Here is a 22647-nt window from a genome sequence, read left to right on the forward strand (position 1 = left end):
GCACTGCAGGTGTTTGGGGCAGATTCAAATTCTTAAAGTGGGTGCATATAATTTTTAATGTAGAAGATCTCTTTGTGAACTGTGTTTAGAGTGGTTCCTTTGGTTTTCAAACACGTTATACATCTTTCAGTTTTTCAGTATTCTGTGATTTCTGTGGTAAAATATTGCTTCCTTTTCCATGCTGTATGTATGAAGTTATAAAGCGGAGATTACATGTTGCATACATATTCATTTCTAAAACAAGTATAGAAGTAGATCTCCAGCTTTAGACATTAGTCTATTCAAAGCTAAGTGGAAGGTGTCAAATTACGTCAGCTACCTCCAAAGTGGCTCTAACTGATTAATCTTAGGGAGTGTTCCTATTTCTCAGCTTGTTCTCTTCTTATTCCTATTAGGTTGCTATGATTTTTAAAGTGGATATTCTAGTGATGTTGCCATGCCCCATAATAGAAGTATACTTATTAACCTGGCACAATGTCCATCATTGTCTTGCACCTTGCTGGCTTTTGAGATACTCTTTTCCCCTAATTTTCTTTATCCTTTTCTCAAATTTATTTTTAAATTATTGTTTTGCTGTCACCAAGAGACACGTACTCCTTATCTTAACCTGAGAAAGGGATAAGGACAAAAAAATTTGTTTTCTTGGGTAGTGGGTGCACAAATTAAAATCTGCTAGTCTACTTGGTCATTCTGTTAGCAGTTCTTGAAAATCTAATTTGAAAATCTGGCTCTAGGTAATCGAGGTTAACTTTCTCAAATCCAGGGTTTCGTTGTTCAGTTCAGTATCATGAAAATAGTTTTCATATTGTTATAAAATATTCACACTCGTCAGACCAGGTTACGTGTAAGTTGTTGAAGTCATCATGGGCGAGAATTGTACCAAAGGTGAATGTGCACTTTAAGCTCATAAAGTCTTATTGCAAAAGCAACTGAATATACAATTCTAAATACAGACTAAATGCTATGAATTTATTTCAAGAAATAGAAGTAGTTTGCCATCCTTGAGCAATAAAGACACTAAATTACTCTTTATGATGTTGATTTGTTGCACAAGGTTCTGCAGTTGATAATAATTAGATGTTCTAGTAACTGTTTGGATGTTTGCATGAAGGTTGTAGCTGGTACAGGTTGACTTTAAGCCTCTTTAAGGGGCATTACAAAATACTGGGACCTTCAAGGTGGTCAGTAATAGCATCTCAGAGTCTAGATGCAAAGATGAGAATACTTGAAATTATTCCTTAAAACTGATTAAAGGTTTGATACCTATTCCTACATAGAAGCTAATTCTGTTGTAAAAGCAAATTTTAAAGGCTTTTCCTTTTAAGAAAAATTAAAATGACAGCATTCTCTGAAATGCAGTATTGTTTTGGAACAGGAATTTCATCAACAAGTATGTCTCATATAGTAAACATCCAGACTGCATGAACAGTACACCTATACTTTTGTTGAACACCACAAAAACCCTGACATAGTCAATGCAAACAGGTTGAAGACCTAGTGACACTATTACTATTGTTCTCTCAGGTTTTATAGGTAGTTTATCACCTCACATTAGGAATCCTGTACTTATATATATTCATCATTTAAATTATTAGCTTTCAGGTCGTTCCAAATCTTTTCCACTACCAAGACCTGTTAGAAGACCTTTACAATGGTCAAACACTTGTATTATGTATTTCTAAAACAAAAATAATTAAAATAATACTATAATTGCACAAAGTACCATGAAACTCAGGTTAAAAATAATATTTTCTCACAGTTAAGATGTTTTGTTGATTTTTAGTGATATGCAGAATACCTGTAGGAGAATGAAAACTAAATGAATGTCCTGAAACTCTGGAGTGATTCTACACTAACATGGACAAATTAAGATGGCTCAGTTTTCACACAGTGGGTTTGCTCTGCATTTCTTCCGAGGCATATTAGATAAAACCAGTGAAAACTTAATCTACAGTTTTATTATATTGAAGGTTTAGTAAAGAGTTTGGGTTTTTTTAAATAAATACTAGAAATTCTTTTCTACTTTTCTTTTTCATCTATAAATAGAATTGCACATGAAGGTCTAATTACTTATGAAAGCACAGTCAGTTATAAATACCTAGTAAAGCCACAAGTTTTATAGCTGCTACTGAGATTTGACAACAAGACTTTATTCTAGATTCTAGGAAGGAAAACAAGGAAGGGTGAAATGCAGATTGATGTTCATTTCCCATGTCAAGCTTGCTGGGCTGGTAGCTGAAAAAAGTAATACATTTTTGCTTTAATAATACTCTATAATTTAGTATAATGTTATCCTGAACTATTTGATATGCAAATGTATATTTGCAATACTTTATCTGTTATCTTTACATCATTTCTCACAGTATATACTTCAAAGATTCCTAAGTTGTGGTATGTTAGAGATTCAGTTTATTACAATTTGAAAGCAAGTTATAAATATATGCGTAAAGCTGAATTCATTAAAAGAATTAAAGATATTTGGTAGATGTAACCACTGCATGCAGTTTTAATCTGGGGTTTGAAATGTTTCCTTTACGAAATTTTCTACTGAGGGCTTTAATCATATTGTCTTACACTGATTGGATAGAGATTTGAGAATGTCCAGAGGAGATGAAAAATTATTATTTTAGCATGAAGATGAAACAGAAGTTATATTCATGTAAATCTTAAGTGGATATTTCTAGTGGGGATTTGAGCCTTGTGTTTCAAGCACTTTGGAAAACATTCTGTTTTTTATTTATAGTATAAAAGTGATATGAAATGGTGATTTTATGGTTGTGTTACATGGTCATGGAAGTGTAAGCTCTCCTTTTATTTTCAATCTATGTTAAGTTACTTTGAAGGAGTAATGGTCATGTATGTTGCAGGTGTGTTCATAATGTACACAGATGTGTACAAGCACAGAAGTTCTGATTTGCACGTGCTTAATTTAAAAAGCTTGCTTTATGCAAGTCTAAAGACCACTGTGAATAAACATTCCTTTATATGCCAGACACCCAAGGAACTATAAAGCCATTTCATTGTAATTAAGAAGAAGTAAGTTTAGTAAAATAGTGTCTGATTGATTTTAGGATCCTGCCTTATTTTAAGAAGAAACTTCAGCACTTAAGACATTAATTTCAGTTGTATAACTACTGTTAAAAATGTTTTCTCATATTTGAAGACAACAGAATCCTGACAGCAACTAAAAGAAATCTGAATTTTCTTCTTCCTTAGTTGACAATCAATTGAACTGTTTCACATCAATCTCATTTGATTTTATTCCAGCTGTAGTCCTTTTCCTTGTCATCTACCTGACTCCTCTCATTACGTTAGTGGGTTTTTTTCTCATTATTTTTTGATTTGTCTCTATTTTGCTTTCTTTTTTTTTTCTTTTTTTTTTTCTCCCCTTTAGGGTATAGAGCAGGTTATAAAAATTAAACCCTTGCCCTTAGTTTAAAGCTTCTCTTGGCTTCTCTTCTCAGTCTTGGCAGGTAAATAACTCACATTTTAAAGCAGACTGTTTTTTACATTTCACTGTTTGAACATCTCCTAGTTCAGGCTTTGAGACTTCCTTTTCTTCATTATCTAGTTGTGCTTTTACTCTGTTCTTCGAATATCAGCAATGCAGTAGGTACAGAGGGTACTGAAGATCACCTTGAGCTTCTTCAGCAGTTTCTCTAGCTAAGCAGTCTCCTCTGACCCCTTCAGTTGGAGTGCTGAAGAATGTGTCCTGACATCAAGTACAAGACATGTTTTGGGTTTTTTCTCAAGTCGCCTGAGTACCTTTTATTAAACCCTAGGTCTCCATCTCTTATTTCTCTCCTTCTACTCTCCATGCCTGTATTCTGTAGCCTTTTTTTAAGATGGCATCCACCTGTCTCATTTAGATTCACATATGGTGAGATGTAACCTACTGTGCTAAAGTATCCTCAAATGTGATTCTGTGTCACTTCAGTTTTCCTGCAGAGTCCAGTTTTCATGTGTCACCAGTTTCTGAAGAGGTTTTGTGTTCTGTAGATCAGCTTTTCAGTAGTTCAGGGAAGGAATATCAGGGTGGTGAATATCAGTCTAGCTATTAATGTACACTTTTGAGTTGACAGATCTGGTTTTCAGAATAGCCTTAAAAGACAGACCTTGGACAGAATGAATCACTATGCGAAAGCTAAGTAATGTTGAGAGAAGAAGTACTTGATGAAGAGAGACATTCAGGAGCTGTGGAACCTGTATGAACTTTTAAAGAAGGCTTGTTGTTAATCATATTTGTCTTCTTTTTCTGGTTTCGCATTTGATAGCAAAACCAGTTTTTGCTTCCCTGTAGCAGTACTATGTAATCACAGGGTCATTCCAGCAGATAGTCTATTGTTGCCTCGAGCGCCAGTATGCAAGTAAAAGTGCTTGCTAAATGAAAACAACCTGGCCTTAAAGCTGTAATGAGGTATTGCTTTGGCTGCTGCTACTTTGAATTTGTCAGATCTGAATTTAGATCTATATTTCACAAGGTATTTAAGCAACTGCCTAACTTTAAGCAGATGAGTAATCCCTGTTAAGTCAGTGGAACTACTTAAAGGTTTAAAATTATGTGCATAAATATCTTGCCAAATCAGGATATTAAAACAAGAGCATATGCAGATTTTTTGTTTGTTGGGTTTTGTTTTGCAAATATTTTACTGGGTCAATGTTACTGTAATTATATTTTTATATTAATCATGTTTGAGATGAACTATTTAAATTTTATGCCAATTTTTAACTTATTTTTTCTAAGGATATCTGCATGGCTATTATTATTTGTATATGCCATACTTTCAGCCTGATAGGATTTTAAGACTGAATTAAGTGTCAGAGGAATTTTTGCTGTGAAGTCAAGGAATTTATGCAGAGTATTTACAAAAAAAAAAATCTATTACTGAATTTGCTTTGCTGTCTCCCCTACCTACAGCTGAGAGTAATGCACTGAGAGTGTCTTTGATCTTCCTCTGTACATGGTAAAGCTTTTTGGCTGAATATCCAGTTTATGTTGACTTTACTATTTGCATGCCTCCAGAGAACTACTGATTCCCTGAAGAATTTAAAACTTGTTTTAGATAGTGCGGACCATCAGTTTCTTTTCTGACTCTGATGAAAAGTAGTCGTTAACCAGCAGACCCATCAACTGGGAAACTTTGTGGGGTTTGCTTATTTTACTAGAATTGCATATCATGCAGAATAGTTGGCTTAGACCTTATCTACACATAAGGCATTTTAACTATACTAATAGTTTCCTGTGGAAGCGGTGTTATAATTTAATTAATATTACTTATGAAAGAAGTAGCTGAAGGCATCTTTATGACTTATAGCTGTGTCTACACTGGGCTCAAGCTATTAAGATTAGGGGATTTTTCAGCCTAGAGTGGAGAAGGCTCTGGGGAGACCTTATTGCAGCCTTTCAATATATAAAGGGGACTTAGAAGAAAGATAAAAAGGGACTTTTTGCTGAGACCTGTGGTGCCAGGACAAGGGGCAATGGTTTTAAGCTAAAAGAGAGTAGATACAGCTTGGATGTAAGGAAGGAATTTTTTACAATGAAGGTCAGTGAGGCACTGGAACAGGTTTCCCAGGGAAGTTGTGGATACACCATCCCTGGAAGTGTTCAAGGCCAGGTTGAATAGAGCTTTGAGCAACCTGGTCTAGTGAAAGATGTCCCTGCCCATGGCAGGAGGGGTGGACTAAGTGATCTTTAAATCTTCCTTTCAACCCAAATTAGTCTGTGATTCTATGGTTCTCTTGCTTCAAGAAAACAGACAAAAATAATCATCAAACTGATAATCAGAATTGTGAAACCAGTGTAAAATCTAGGTACTTATACTTGAACTTTGCCGATGGTGGATGACTTCTGTTCTAGAGAAAATTTCCTTGAAGTTTTAGACCAGAAATGTCAGCTTTGACTCCAAGTTATGGCTCAAAGTTGAAGAGAAACTAAATGTTATTCTTAATTGTTAAGATAGTGGCCTTTTTCAAGTAGAAATAGTCATTATTGGCAGGTAGTACAGGAAAACTTTCTTGTTTACTTTGCATCCTACTTGTATTCTGCTTTTCTTTGATCTTTATTTTGTTTTCTTTCGTAACTTCTAAATGACCAAGAGAAAAAAAAGAATTCAAACTAGCAGAGCATGGTTGTTTACTTTATATTCTGTAGCTGCAAAGATGATTGTGGTGTAAGTGGTTGTGATCTATAATACCGATGCTGGGGAATGCTATAAAGGATTGAGCTGCTTCTCCTATATTTAACCTGATTTGGGGCATATGCGTCAAGTGTTCCCTCTTTTTCTTCCCAGGAATATTTTCATTAAAGTTTTAGTTTAGTTACTTCAATATGTAATGATCATATAATGGTCTATGTACTCCTGAGAGTGTAAAAAAATGTCTTGCGTAAGAGGAATGGAGGCATCGCTTCCTGAAAATTGGAATTTTGGAAGCTGCCTTCTTTCAGATAAATGTATTGTTCTCAGACTTCATTTAAATTGTCACTGAACACTTTAAACCTCAAAACTTTACAAGTTTGTTTGGGGTTTTTTTTGCATTTTATCATGTAATCTCTTATTAACTGTAAACATCATAAATTCATTTAGATTTTTAATTTGAGGGAAAAATAAAATACAGAAATACAGACTGACAGCCAGCCCTCCACAGTATGAACTAAGCTTTGAGTCTGGTGTTTCTCACCAGCTGCTCTGTCTTTAGAGTTGTCTGGTCAGTAACAAATACTGAGTTTAGGTGCTAAAAAATAAATACTGAGCTTAGGTGTTAAGGAAGGATTAGAGCCTTCTGCTTCGAGTCTTAATGATTGTGTTTGTAGTCTCTTGCAGCTGGAATGTTTGCATCTAAAAGGTGCTGGCTGTAGAACACCAGATCTTGCTGTGTGATTTAGATTAGTGAATGCAACGTACTAATCTCAGCAGCATGTAAAGCAAGTAAAATTAATTCACTGAGAGTAGTGATAATACTTCAGTCAAGATCATCTATTAAAGCTTTTGTTACATAGCTTTTACCTTTTCTTTTTAAAGACTGCAGCCTCAAAAACAATAATTTAATATTTACACACAGCAGGATGCAATGCCTTGTTCGAATCTTGAAAACCTGTGGATTCACAGCACATGGAAGAGGTATTGATGAAAGGCTCCTCTGTGTTCAAACTAAAATCAAAATAATTGCATCTGTTCTAAGTCATGCATTTTGTTATTGCTGTAGAAGATTTTGTGTATGGACAATTGGTTAGAAATAGAGGGCCTTGAATGTGAAATCACCAAGAATATGAAAAATAATTGCTACTTCACCTTTCGAATTTTTTTATGAAAACCCACAGTGGGCAACTGGGAAAAATCCCACAAACTGAAGAGTGAAGGATGATGTGGCAAATGCTTTCTCTGTCGTGAACATTGCTGAGCTCCTAGTGAATGTCCTCAGACAGATAGTTAGAGATCCAAGACACACATGCCTTCTGTTTCCTTTCATTGTTATAGTGTGTTGGCACATCTCTATGTATTTTACAAGACAAGGGGTACTCCGGTGTGTGCACTACACATTTAAACACACACATACTCTCCTTCCCTTCTTTAGCTCACACAAGATCAGAGCAAATGTCAGAAGGTGAAGAACATTAAGTTTAGGTTCTGCTAAAGTAGATAATTCCATAAACCATAAATCCATAAAGTAGGTACTCCGTAACTGGACATGCTCCAGATATTGCCATGTTGGCTGAAATAGTATCCATATGCCCCTTTGGTTGAAGTAGCAGTGTGATACCTCTTTTCACTGAGGCCCTAGTCATCTCAGAGCAGAAAGGCATGTCCCTGTACCTTGCTTTGCATAGTGGCACAACATGAAATGGAGCTACACAGTTTGCTTGCCACAGAGGACTTTAACACACAAAAGCAGGATACAACCTAGCAGTTGGAATTTGTGACCAAAGTCAACTCATACATAAGGTGCAAATGGTTAGTGGAAAGTTAACTGAAATTTGGAGGAACTTAATGAAGAAGTTCGTAGTTTCTGTCAGCTCTCCCAAAGAGATTTGAATGTTCTTCAAACCATTTGATGGAGGTTCTTGTCATGATACAGGAGTAGGTGGAACTAAATAGGTAGAATCGTCCCTTGTCGTCTTAAGATGTGTGAGCATGAAGAGCACTAGCCTTATAGTGGTACTTTTTCTCCTGAGGCACTCTTTCCTAGAAAGATTTGGAACAACCTGCGATTCCCATGATCCTTCTGGGGAAGATGTTTCCAGAGACAAGTTATTTTACATCAAATCAGGTCTGGGCCTATGTTCCACATTGAAAAGGAAGTGTGTTTAAATATAACATTTCATTCACTTGGAAATTTAAAAAAAAAAAAGAAGAGGAAGAGATATCAAGGTTGTAATTTCTAAATATAGATTGGAATTCTCAGAGGAACCCTCATTTAGATTTTTCCTGGTTTGTTTGTTTTGGTGTTTAGTGGAAAAATATGAAGGAGTTTTGTGCCAATAACATAAAATTCTTCCTGTCTTGCTGCTTTTGTACAAAACCTTTCACCATCTTCGGTTGGAGGAAATATTTAGATTTTTTTTTTTGTCTTCAGTTATTTCTTCGTATCCCCCTTGACTTTTCTGAATGCAGTGCTCCCTGTCACTAACTGTCAAAAGTGTTTTTTCATGTAGAATGGATTTTCTGTTCATTTCCATGTTTCTCCCCTTGTTTTATAGGGCTTCATTTTTAAGCCTTTGCTTTTTTCTCTTCTTCTCAGCAACTGTCCTTTGGTTTGTTTTTCACTTCTTCCCCAGTTATGCTGTCTCTTGCCTTCAGTGTGGCTTTAGCCATAATTTTAGGCCCAGTAACACCATACCTGTAACAGTTTTATTCCATTCGCTGTTGTCTCTCTGAGACTGTTTTTACTCTTAGTTGCTGCAGTAAGAAATTATCAAATAGTTTAGGGGATGATACAAAACTTACTAATGAATCATTATGATGCTGAATATCAAGGATTATTGTGATAATCCTGTTGAGCTTGAAAGTTGAGCCACCATCTGTTTAGCTGCTACAGGTGCTGATTTTAAGTGAACATTGCAATACAAATTTGTCACACAATTGTATTAATGTTCAAAATATAATTATGTGTTTGCATTAGTTGGCAATCTAAAATGTAAAGATGCCCAGTAAGCTTTTTTCCCCTTTTCTATATCAGCAATACAGACAGAGAAGCAAGTCTGTAACACCTTTATGGTACAAGAATACTCTTCCTTTCCCTGAGCTGTGTGGTAGTCATGGGCATTGCCATTCATTCTTTCTTTGAAGCTCAGACGAGGAGCATATATCCTGTATTTCAACAGCTTAAACTCTTCCCAAAGGAGGGGGTATGGTTTCTTCTGTTGTTTTGGGGGGAGGGGTTTTGATTGCTTAGTTGGTTGGTTTATTTAATAAGGACTTTGGCCCAGGTCTACAAATGGCTTAGAATTTAGAAGCAGCTCAAGACCCAGTATCCTGAAATGTTTATGCTGAGGTGGACCCATAATACTGTGGAAATAACAACTGTTACTTAAAAAGTCTCGTCTGTTGGTTCTCTAATGGGTGAAATGAGGAGCAGAGGCACCTATGTTCTTTTTACAAGCAAATAAGTAAATTGCAGACTGAAGGAAAAGGTTTTGGATTATCACTTCTGATCTGATGCGTGGGCCTGGCTGCAGACCTGCGTTACCAGCCTTTGTGCCAAGGAGGGATATGGCTGGGGACAGAGCATTGTCTTCAACATTTTCTGGTTAAAGAAACACCTAATTAATTAAGTTTTTAGTATGTTTTGGTCTGTTGAAGGGAGTCCATTTGTACCTATCAGTTCTACTAGCAGGCATTTTAAAATGTCTGCTAATTAATGTGTGACAGAACAAATTAATGCAATTGAGGTTAAAAGTGACTTTGTCTGGATGTAAATCTTAGCAATAAGATAAGCAAAGATTTTCTAGGATAGTGAATAAAGATCTTTTAATTTTAGAGAATATCTTAAACAATGCATGTTAATAATCATTACCATCCTTCCAACAACCAACTGTATTCATAATGTACCTGAAGTAATGTAACCACTATTGAAATATATGAAATCAATATATTTATATAATTAATATATTAATATAATTAGTCTAAAAGACAGTTTTGTAAAGGATTTGAATTTTAAAAAATCCCTTTAAATAATAACATGAAGAAGTAAACAGTTTCTTTTAAGAAGCTTTTGTTTTTCCTAGTGCTTTTCTTGCAGTAATAGAAATGTTTCTGTTTCTAAATTGACTTAAAAGTTTGGCGAGGCTTGTGATGGTACAAGAAGAGAGGCCCAAGCTTCTATTTCTGAACACTGGGCTATTACAGAAAAAAACTTTACTTGTCCTTAATGATTTAGAGCTTTTTAGTAAAAGATTTATCTACTATAGTCTGTACTATTAAAAGCAGTAGGAGCCCTGTTATCCATGTTAGCATGGACACATTAAATTAAACCTGTTTCTGTTCTTCCTTAGCTGTCTTTAATTATCTGTGCTTCATTTTGGCCTACACTTTATTATGGAAACTTCTTTTTGTGGGCTCATAGGGAGCCCATGATCCATCTTGTTTCTTTTTGGTGTACCATATTAGGTCTCTTGAAAACTTTTGCAGTCATCAATGGCAGTGTATAAAAGCAAGAAGATCTTTGCCTGTTGTTGTGAAGGATCTGATGTGTCACAAAGATTTATCATCAGCATCCCAAAATAAGACAGATATTTTGTAATAGTAGCGATGTGACATTCGAATAAAGGGTATCATCTGTTTCCTTTTAACAGCTGGTTGACTACATAGGAGTAAGGCTTCAAGAAAAAGAGTCTGGCTAGATTAATATTCCTTTCCAGTATGTTATTTTGGCCTAAGTTTTGAAAACCTGTAACTTTATTAGCTTGGCAATTACATCTACAGATTCTAGTCTAAAGAGCATTAACCCTTGTATTTTTATTTTCAAAATCTTGCCTATGTTTTTACGTGTCAAAGAACCAATTGGAGAGCTATTAACATTTGTAAAAGCAATATATTATTTCTGAGACCATGGTGGAGCCCTGTTTTGTACAAAATTATCAGATCCTGCCATGTTTCTTGTCTTTGAAAACATTATCTCAGCCAAAATGTTAAAGAACATTGGGCTCCCACCATTTAGACATTCATATTAATACTGTTTTGAGAGATGAATTATCAAAATAAGATGAGGTTACTCATTGAGTAAATATCTAACACTTACAAAATTTCAAATGCCAAAAAATACAGTAAAATTTTCTATTCTAATTCAATACATACCAAAGAAAATAATTACTTTGTTAACTGAGCGATGCCAAATATTTGTATCTAGTATTTCAGTGCAGAGGTCAGTTAGCTTGGCTCTTTCTTTTGAAATTCAGCCATATAAACATAACAGATTTGAAGTCAATGCTGATGGATGCATGGTGTTTGTTATCATGTACAGTTAAGTAGTTTACGTGACTGTTTTGAAATCATCTAAGTAGCAACAGATGCAAAACTATTTCATAGATAAGTGTTTGTCTACAGCTACATATATCTGAGTCTGTTTATCTGATTTTAGCATAGAATAATAAGTGACAGATTAAATTGAGGATATTTTGGGGTAAGGAACTGATAGCCAATATACTTAATGAATCATGTGTACTCCTTTGCTGTTTCAGTACTGTATTTTAGGCACTTACTAAGTACTCTAAATTACACTACAGTCAATCAGAGATTTGTGATTATGCTGGTTACTAGACATTCTTAGGAAGTGTAAATGCAAAAAAAAAAACACCAAACCCTAGCATTTTAAAACAGTGAAAATTATAAATTCTCAGTGTCATCCTGGATTTTGGCCTTTGATAAGGAAGTCTCCTGGGTAGTCAGCACCTTTGATGATTAATTAATTTATGCTCTCTCTCTAAGCAGTCAGTATACACTGGAAAAATAGTGTTGGTGGTCTTTCTGGAGAAAAGAGAAAGAATATAGCTGTAAAACGTAGGAATATATACATGCACATTTGATTTTTCAGTTTGCATGTTAAGCACAATTTTTCATTTTATATAAAAGCATATGTTGAATATTCTCAAATATTTTAGTAATCTAAGGCCTGTCTAAAAATTCAGCAGGAGTAAAACTACCCAATTATATTCCTTTCCACTTTTTTAAAAACTTAGTGGAAAAGGTTAATGTTGCAGCATGTCCAGGGATTCAACAGGCGATGGTCATGATGGAAGCTTAATTCCATGTTCAAGAGATAAAAAACAACTTCCCACTGACTATGTGGTAGTCTGATGTATTCTCTCAGTTGAAGATGAGGTGTGGAGTGAGAAAAAGTCCAAGGTTCCTTCTAGTCTTAGTTTAGATTTCACTTAAAGAGTAGTATGACAGTTGTTCTTCTGTGTCTTTACTGATAAATAAAAATACTAGAAATAATATCAGCAAAGAAATTATTTTAATTGCTGTGTTGCTTCGTATTTTTATTGTGTGCTGGGGATGGATCAAGCCATTGAGGATTTGGGGTCCCAGATAGGATGCTTTATTCTTCACTGAAGAAGCAGCAGCAAGAGGATTGTTATTCTGGATTTTACTTCAGTCCCCAGTCCTTAATTTATCAGAAAATAGTGACCTTCTGAGGTAATCTCAGGTGAGAATAATCACTGCCACTGCATTAAGTAGATAAATCTTGGAATAGTAGGTACAAATTTCTGTAAGTAACGTCACTTTCAGCTGTTGCTGTTAAATCCAAGATTTAGCAATCTTCAGAGAAGTTATTTAAGTGCATTTATAGAGGGTGAAATTCTGCCTTGGTGCTCTGAATGGGGCCATGTGCCGGGAATGCAGCGCTGTGAGACCCCAGCTCGTGGGGCTTGGAGCCAACTGGCTCCTGGGGCGAGTGGAGGAAGGAGTGGACACTTCGCTGCTGCCACCTGTCTTCTCCCTCACTTTTGAGAAGTAAACCATTGAGTATTGTGATAATGAGAAGAAAAAGAGGTCACAGATGTGATGACAGAAAAGACGGGCAAAATGAGAGGGGGAGAAGAGAAGAAACCAAGAAAAAGGCAGTAAAATGACTACTAAAGTATTTAGCAATAAAATACATACAGAGATAGATAATAGGCTTCTTTCTCTCCAGCAGTTAAATATTATTCTTGGTAAGTTAAATTTCATGATTTTTGTCCTTGTTCCAGTTTAACTGAGCTGGGGGCAATTATTTCTCAGGCAGTACTTGTTACAGAAGTTGTATTGAGTGACAAAAATGCTGACTTTACAAGAAAAGAATGATGGCAAAATGTGAAAATTATTAAGAAACATAAAACTAGTATTAATTTTAGATATTATTGCTTCCATTTGTTGCTATTCCTAAATCCATCATAGGTTTTCAGTGCTTGTTTTACTTTCAGTGTCCATGAAAATTTTATGCGCTGGCTACTGTTACTGAATTTTCTAAGAGCAGACTTCACTCAAAGCTTGAAGAGCTCCATGAAAGTTTATCTGTATTCAGTGGTATTGTGAGAACGCAAAGCTTTTTGTAGAGCTAGTGCCTTAGTGATGCTTCTTTGTGGTGGGAAAGTGGGGCAGGTATGTGTGGGGTGGGAGAGCAGCTGTGCCAGTTAGAAGTTGAAAACACTAGAAAAGAGAAATCACAGTGTTGTAAGTGCTGTTACTCCTGAGCGAGTAATTGAGCTTACAGCTTTCCAGGGGCTTTTAGCTTAAGCCCTGGGGTCGTTTACCATTTAAGTGTGCTTCTACTAGCAGTAGTAAATATGAAGCTAAACCATGTGGGTGTGATGAGTTGAGCTGAGCTGAGCAGAGCATGGGGAGATGAGCTGGGCAGGCGAGCATGCAGTGGGAATGCAGCCCTTTCCAACCAAAGGGGAGCCGGGCTGACAAGAGGGCTGTGTGTCAGGGAGGTGGGCAAATCTGAGCTCTTAGATTACTCTCAGTGAATAAACGTGCTGAGAAAAAGTGCAGCTGTGCTTTTTTAATATGCACTGCAGGAGATTTCAGCAGCCTGATGATATATCATGCATTAATGTTGAAAAGATAAACACATTTGGAGAGCACAGGAAGGCCTTGTGTTTTTATGTTAGCAGAATGCTTCCTAATGAATAAGAACGTGCTGCTGGCTTCACAGAGCCATATGGCAGCTTTTCTAATTTTAGTTCGGTGCAGATGCATAATTCTCCCTTGTTTTACCTCCTAAAACCTTCCTGAGATACTGCATAGTTTTTCCCGTAAGACTTGATCTATAGTTTCTGGGGGAAAATATGTATCCAAGAGTCTAATAGCTTCTTTGCTCTGGACAGATGTGTGCTGTGTGATGAAAGAGCAACCTCACTACATAATCAGTTCCCTAAAATAGTAGCTAACTTTATTCACAGGGATGGGATAAGCTGGTCTTAAAATTGATCGCTGACAGTTGCTGTTTCTTGTGCATGGGTGTTTTGAAAAATTACTTGCTTTCAGGAAATAAAAGCAACTTGTGTTGAGGCAATGGGAACTGGGTAAGAACGTGCATTTGGATATCAAGTTCCATGTGAGCCGTGCATCGTAGTGCTTTGAATTACATAGCTACAAGGCAGAGCTGCTTTCCCTGTGGTTAGCAAACCATCAAAAGAACTTACACGTTCTTCACTGCTTTGCTTCATCACGTGCTGTGATCGAAAACTACTCACATTACCAAATACGATATTTTTTCCCCCTTTTTTCATTTTTTTCTGTTCTTATTCAATTTGATAAATTTGAAGGCACTTTCTATACAGCCCTATTCATGTTAAAAACCTCCTGTCCATTACCACAGTCAATATAATTACTTAGCAATAGTCACACACAGATATTATTACATCTAATAATTGAAATGTTATTTAATCTAATATTCAGAGCTGTAAGGTCAGCTAAAATGTAGCCTTTTGCTAAGTATACTTTCTATTATATGTTAGCATTAGTTTGTAATACTGTATCTACAGTTACATACTTCTGCTGTTTCCTTGAATGTTTGGATGTTGGTTTTGCAGTGTAGTGGATTGACCCTGGCTGGATGCCAGGTACCCACTAAAGCCACTCTCTCACTCCCCTCTGCAACTGGACAGAGGAGAGAAAAAAAACAGTGAAGGATTCATGAGTAGAGATAAGAGCTGGGAGAGGTCAGTTACTGATCACCGTCACAAGCAAAACAGACTCAAACTGGGGATATTAGTTAAATTGATTACTAACAGGATCAGAGCAAAAGAGTGAGAAATAAAATAAACTTAAAAACACCTTCCCTCCTCCCCTCCTTCCTTCCAAAGTCTACCTCTTCCCCCACAGCAGTGCAGGGAGATGGGGAATGCGGGTTATGGTCAGTTATTGTTTCTGCCACTGCTCAGGGAGAGGAGTCCTTCCCCTGCTCCTGAGGGGTCCCTGCCATGGGAGACAATCCTTCGTGAACCTCTCCAGAGTGAGTCCATCCCATGGGCGACAGTTCTTCCCAAACTGCTGTCCCATGGATCTCTTCTCCATGGGATGCAGTCCTTCAAGAATGAGCTGTACCGACGTGGGTCCTCCACAGGGGCCACAAGTCCTACCTGGGAAAACCTGCTCCAGGATGGGCTTCCCTCTCCATGGGCTGCAGGTCTCTGGCAGGACCCTGCTCCATCCTGGGATTCCCACGGGGTCACAGCCTCCTTCAGATATCCACCTGCTCCAGCATGGGCTTCTCCATGGGCTGCAGATGGGTCTCTGCACCATGATGGTCCTCCATGGGCTGCAGGGGCACAGCTGCTCCACCATGGGCTGCACCACGGGCTGCAGGGCCTCAGCCTTGGTGCCTGGAGCACCTCCTACCCCTCCTTCTGCAGTGACCTTGGTGTCTACGTTGTTCCCGTGTTCTCACTCCACTCTTCACTGGCTGGATTTTTCATCAGAGCAATAACTTTCCATTCTTAAATATGTTATCACAGAGGCACTACTATCATTCCTAATTGGCTTAGCCTTGGCCAGTGGCAGGAAGCCCATCCTGGAGCCGGCTGGCTTTGGCTCCCCAGACAGGGAAATTTTCTAGCATCTTTTAACAGAAGCCACCCCTGTTGTCCCCCCGGCTACCAAAACCTAGCCACAGAAACCCACTATGCTCAGCAATTTAGAAGGATCATACATGGCAAATTTACAAATATGAATGAGGCAAGACAGAAGTAGTTGGCTAATGCATACAAAAAATGGAGAAGATAAGTTGTTTTCAGGATAGTTCAGTGTAAAAATTAATTGCATGCTTAAACTTTGTATAGCATTTATATTCCCTTTCAAGTAATGTTGCCATTACTGTTACAAGGATCTTGATTTGTATGATTTTTTTGAATGTGCAGAGTTGAGCTTTCTAATATTACTTGTAATAAATATCTTAGCTTGTTTTTTTACCTATTATACAAATGAGGATATGTGATTTGAGATGGGTGTGGCATTTCAATAGCAATTTCAGAAAATTATGAGAAGCAGGAATTATATACAGGGCACTTGAGAAAACCTATTTCAAACAATATTGGATAATAAATTTGATTTTTCCTGTTACAGGGGTTTTTTTGCTTCACCTCTTTCTTCAACAGTTTTTAGAGTATTGGTACTACCCTGCTGAGGATCTCACCAGCATCTCTTTTTTGCTATTCTTGTTCTGTGAAGAACCCTAAGTGTTTCTCCTATGAAAAATAAACTAAATGTGTGTTGATGTAAATTTTCTCTTTAAAATTATTCTTCACCTTTTTGAAATTCCTGCAGAGGCTACAGTTTTGTTCTTCAGTTCAAAAATGCATCTTGGTTTTCCAGAGAACATCAAGGGGGAAATATTTTTGTAGCAGGTTTCCTTAAGGAATCTGGAGCAGAGCTTGAATACAGACAAAGACAGCCTTTTAGGTGTTTCAGCTGGTCCTGCTTGTCCATGTTGAAAAGTAGGGTTTAAATTACAACCAAGGTGATGCCCATCAGTAGCACTTCTGAGTCTGCTGTCAGAAATCCAGAGAGCACCGACATAGCTTGAGTTGGGAGGATGGAAAACCAGGAAGGCTTCCTAAGTTAAACTGTAGCAGGAGACTTCCACCTATTGCTTTTGGCTTCTCTTTCTCTGACTTACAAATTTCTGTTAAACTAATGTGATTTCACAAAGGTTTGCTTTCAGAATCTGGAATGAGCTTCAAATAAAGCTTGAGGCTTTCCCACTCATAAATTTGTCAGAAAATACTTTTGAGGGCTTTTTTTCCCTTCTTTATTCTGCATGTTAAATGTAGAAAAGTAAATACAGTTAATGATCACTAAGAAGATGCCCAATTGAAAATATTCATAGGTATTTTAGTATATTACTGCTTATGCAATTGTAAACATACCACAGTTTAAAGTCGAAATTACACACATCACTAAAATACTACATAATTGGATGTATATATTCTTTATAGTATCTCTCTATGGGGTACTTCTATTTTATTTAAATTTTTCTCTCTCTGTAGGCTAATCTCTTAATTGAGCAGAGATAATAATAATTTCATGTGCGTGGAGTTTATTCCACTATAATTTAGATAAAATATGCTTGATCCCTGGTAGCCATATGCATAAGGATGGGACCAGCTTCTAATTTAACGCTCCTTCTCCAGTGGAGAATTGATGAAGCCGTGGGAAGCCCCTTTCCACCCGGCTCACTTCCTCCACCAACACAAGGCTATATTTCTCTTTCCACACTAGATCTGAGCTCTGCTTTGGCCACTGTGCCCGTAGCATGCCTGGTAACACATTGCTGACATTTGAACAGGGACGTCGCTGTTCCAGGAGGCAGCACCGCTGGAAGGTGTGAGATCAGGGAACCGGCTCCCGCCCTCCATGTGAGTGGCTGCAGTGGAAAAATCTAGCAGCTGTGGTTAATCACAGGGCAATACCTGCAATTCCCATGGGGCTGGAAAAAAGGCTTCTGAGAGGCTTTGTGAGGTTGGGCCTCTGCAGATATTTTCCTAACCCCTAACTTTCAAAAATTATTAATCTAGTGTGGAAATTATAAAATTTTTGGTTTGTTTGCAGGGCCCCCAGTGAACCTAGAAAAGATAGGAGAAGTAAAAAAGGAAAAGTAAACTTTACATTTTTTGCACCATTACTTAGCACCATAAGTTGGAACTGTTAAGAAAAATGAAAAATACTGACTTGGGATAATTCATGAGTGTTGCCAGCATTCAAAATTTGTGTATCAGTCACTGTTTTTTCCAACCTTCCTGCAACAAATTCTCATTGTTAATTGACCCCATGTGCTGTATTGCTGAAGGAAAGATTTGCTTTTCAAGACATTCCCCATGACTGACTGTCAGGACAACACTGCTGACAGGATTTGGACTTACTTTTCCTGTATATGCTGATAGAGTTTTCATGAGGGCTTTGTAGTTTAGTCAAAAATGGACAGTTCATTGCACAGTTGAACATTATCAGTAGCTGCACTTTATAACAATGACCTAAGTTACAGCTGGTCCTACTCAGAGGCTGTCTGAGGCCACGGTTTCCTATACAATGCCACTTAAATAAGTGTGGCTTGTGGCCTGAATGTGTAACCTCTTCTAAGCTCTCCAGTTACTTGAATTCTTACACAATTAAGTTACAGATCCAGTTATGAAGTCCATAATTTTGGAGCACTTGTGATTTATAATGCTTTTCAGAATGCCTCGCCAAATGTCATCAGTAGTGTAGTGTACATTGTCAGTATCTTGGGGAGAGGTGGACAGGTAACATTTGTGTCTAAATAGCATTTGCATTTTTTCTCTGAGCACGTACTTTGTTTCTTGAGCCCTCTGAGGAAAACAGCGTCAAAGGGAAAAGAAAATGGAGAGGTTAATTGGTTGTGAGGGACAACTAGTGATAAAACAGGCAGTTAGGACTGAAAGAGTCAAAGTGGAGAAATGGGGAATCAGAGAGGAAAGCAGCCACTCAGGAACTGGATGTGAGGTTTAAGAGATCCTTGATGTGACCTGGTATTTCAGATTTTGTGTTGACTACCATTACAGTAATTAGAAACATTCTCTTTTTCGTTTGTATAAAACCCCACCAGTGTGCATAAAAGACAACAATTGCTTTTATAGATGTTATTGATGGTTTGTATGAACTCCATGGTTGTAAGAGCGAAAAAGAATCACAGCAAATATTTTGTATTATGTGAAAAACAATCGGTAAAAGTAGTCTCTGTAAACTGGTGCTGGTTACCTGCTGGAAGCAGCATGTAATTAATGTCCTTGCACACCATTGCTGGACCATCTCTGCAGCCCCTCCATTTCTGGTACATAGAGAATAATCCCATGTCCTCCCATAGACAAGATGATCTCAATGGCTGAAGCAGCGTGAGGGGATGAGAGCAGGAAGCTGCTATCCCTATCCATTATAACATTTTACAGTGTGAAACTAGAGATCACTTTATGCTACCAGGAACAGATGGGAAACAGATATCATCACTGACTTTATTAAAAGCTCAGCTCTATTTTTAGAATTCTTTTAGAATTTTTAGAACATGTTTTCAGTTTTGTATCATCATATGGTGCCAACTCTGCTGTATTGTAGTATGGGAAGGATCGTTCAATTGTTTTTCCGTTACATCTAAATTCTACTTTTTGCCAAAAGAAGAAAGGTAAGGAAAAAAAAATATTTATAAAATCTCACTGTAGTCCCTAGTCTAAACCAAAAATACTAATTTTGTATCCTGATGAATTTAAGTTGTAGAGGAAATGTTAATAGTTATTTCTACTGTGTTTATTTCTATCAGATTATAGAGCTAATAAGAGTGATTTAAAATTAGACCATTAGTTGCAACAATCTATCTTCAGAGCAATTTTGTTTCATCATTATTCACAATGGTGTTATATAGTGTAAGAACATACCCTAAGAAGACAGCTAAGATTTTCATGAATCTTTTCATGAAAGCAAGAAACCGTAGAATTCTAGGATGAGACAGCCTGAGTGACCAAAGCCTTATTGCCAGTGGGTGATCACTGATAGGAGAACACTCAGGGGTTCTCAGAAGCAATTTCTTTACTGTATGTCTAAGCAGCATATATTGACACTGACTGTATAACCTTTGCCAAGGAAAGTTCAGAGGAACTTTGGCTGCAGTATTGCAGATCTTCAGATAGCAGGAAATACTGTACATTTGGATACATTTTGATTTCTATGACTGATGCTTTAATTTTCACTAGAGATGATTTTCCAGAGGCCCTTTGTACCATCAATACATTGTACTTTCAGTAATTCCTAAATTAATCTTCTGGTTTATTGTTGTAGAAGGCATAATTTCTTGTTCTTGTAACTTCAGTGTGCTTGTGTGTTTGTTAAAATAATGTAAAAATCATACTAAAAATAAGAAATCCTTAACTATTTTTAATATTCTAGATTGCAGGGTGGCATTACTTTTACATAACTGCTGCTTGAAAAATAATAAAAAAATGTTTTGAGTATAGAACTAGCAACAAAAAGTTACTAATTTCAATTTGCTATGTACAATATGTAATACTAGAATAGGTATTTTGTATAGTGTTTTTATTACTTCTTTTACTTCACCCTTAAACACCAGAATCATTCTTGGAGTAGAAAAATTAATACAGTCCATTACTTGATATGAACTATAAACCCACTAGATTTGCAAGTTCTGTGAGCATCCCATACATTTGGAGTTGGGTGTGATCTGTGATGCTGTATATAACACCTTGTAATGTCTGGCATTATGTTCCAGAAACCTTAAATCATTATTTTCTTGCCTGTAATTTTCAAATACAGCACTTGAAATTGTATGTAGTTCTGATAACATATTGACAAATAAGGTGGTATGAAAATTGTGTGATAGTAAGAATGTGGGTGGAGGCATGGGAACAGAACCGAGATGGCTGTTTCTCAGTACTGAAACACTAGATTGCGGACTTCTGTTTTTCCTTCTAAATATAGCTATTGTGGAAAAGTTGTGCAGCTGTAAGCTTTGCATGCTGTTTTAGATCAGTCTTTTAATACACCTTGATCCTGGCTTTTGCTCACTGCATCTTCATGTAAGGCCCTTGTCTTTGCCCAGTGTTAGGTTTTGTAGTTCAGTAAAATGTCTAGCAGAGAAACAGCAGAAATTATTTCAATTGTGTCATAAAATCTGAAAACTGAGAAGCAAATAGGCTGGTTATGTTTCTGTTGAATCATTATGGAAGACTGTTTAATCTCATTTTCAGAACTGTTGCACTGTAACTGTTTCATAGTTCTCAATTCTCTGTGGGCTCTTGGTGTATCTCTGAGGGATCACTGCTCTGTCATTTAAGACATAGTTTTCTCTATTGCAGAAAAAGCAGCAGCAGCTAATGAAGATGAAGTGCAAAAAGCAGATGTATCATCTACGGGTCAGAGTGTCATCGACAAGGATGCACTTGGACCAATGATGCTTGAGGTAAAGAGCACAAAATTCCTTTATTTAAGGTAGTTTTGCTCCTCTTAGGATGAATTAAATTATAAGGTGTAGTCAGAGGTCGCCATAAAGGAAAGGTCAAGAGAGACAAGCCATCTTGGCTACTTGGGATTGTCATTTAAGAGCAAACAGCCGATTTCAGTTGGATTCAGTGATGAAACTCTCTTTAACTTGGAGTAGGAAGAGGCAGAAAAAGAGAGTTCTGTTTCTTTGGAATACAGATAACTTGAGGGGCTTCAGCTGGTAGCAAATCTTGGGTGTCTGCGTGTTTTATTTGTTCTAAACCACAACAGCTGTGGAAGACCTGTTCCACCTAAACATTAACTTATATATACAGTGATATACAAGTGAATAATGCTTCCTCTGGAATTGCATGTTATTGCTATACTGTTTTAATATTTTGGCATTTCAGCACTTACAGCAGGACACTCCCCTCTAGAATATAAAAGTAATCTAGAAAGCTTTTCAAAATGTGCATTTCAGTTTATTCAGTTAAGATTTCTGTTTGATTTTAACTTTTATTTTGATACTCCAAAAGGCTGTGTGGGTAAAACCTAGCTTCCAAATGTATTAATAGTAATGTTGGGTAGGGATGTTGTCTGGGATCCTAATGTCATACGCTACTGTCCTTTGGCACTACTGCTTTATCTGCTTAAGCTCACTTGCAAACTGTTTATTCCTGTTCTGGCTGTGGACTTTATCTGTAAGGAAGAATAAATGTTACTTTAGATAACATAAAACACAAACTCTGAATCAGGCTAAAGGAACCAGCTTTGGCAAAAGCATAATTATTGATCATTTCTCAATGCATTTATAACAGCTTTAACTATTTGTGAACACTTTGCCAATTTGCCAGTTATTTTTCATAATTTGTTAAATGAACACATAGTTTTCTATACTGCGTATGAAATAAGGGCTCCAAATACAGAGTACTAAACATAAGAAAGATTAGACAGGTTGGAGCAAAAACATTGTTCTTTAAAAAGTAGGGCTAACAAATTAATTATTTATTATGCATACTCACTGTATTGAGTGTTGTTGGTTTTGCTATCAAACAAGGTTAAACACTCATCTCTTACGTTGCTATGCTAAAATTTATCTGTAAATTTTCTATTAATTTAATTGTAATGACCTGTTTTAATCACAGGGAAAATAAGAATAAGGCAGTATTTCTCCTGGCTTTATCTTGCATGATTGGCTATTGCAGCAAACATGACATGTAAAATC

At 36.8% G+C, this 22647-nt stretch overlaps 1 protein-coding gene across 8 annotated transcripts in view; it reads left to right on the forward strand.

The window, feature by feature from the left end:
- The window catches only part of NCOA2 (nuclear receptor coactivator 2), a 185949-nt gene that overhangs the window by 110803 nt on the left and 52499 nt on the right, over nucleotides 1-22647 (forward strand). For all 8 annotated transcript variants that reach the window (XM_064651190.1, XM_064651235.1, XM_064651207.1 and 5 more), the window contains one exon: nucleotides 21299-21402. In XM_064651190.1, the coding sequence (XP_064507260.1) occupies nucleotides 21299-21402 (104 nt within the window). The remainder of the gene's footprint in view (nucleotides 1-21298; nucleotides 21403-22647) is intronic.

Source organism: Pseudopipra pipra, chromosome 1 (genome assembly GCF_036250125.1).
Source record: "Pseudopipra pipra isolate bDixPip1 chromosome 1, bDixPip1.hap1, whole genome shotgun sequence".
Classification (NCBI taxonomy): domain Eukaryota; kingdom Metazoa; phylum Chordata; class Aves; order Passeriformes; family Pipridae; genus Pseudopipra; species Pseudopipra pipra.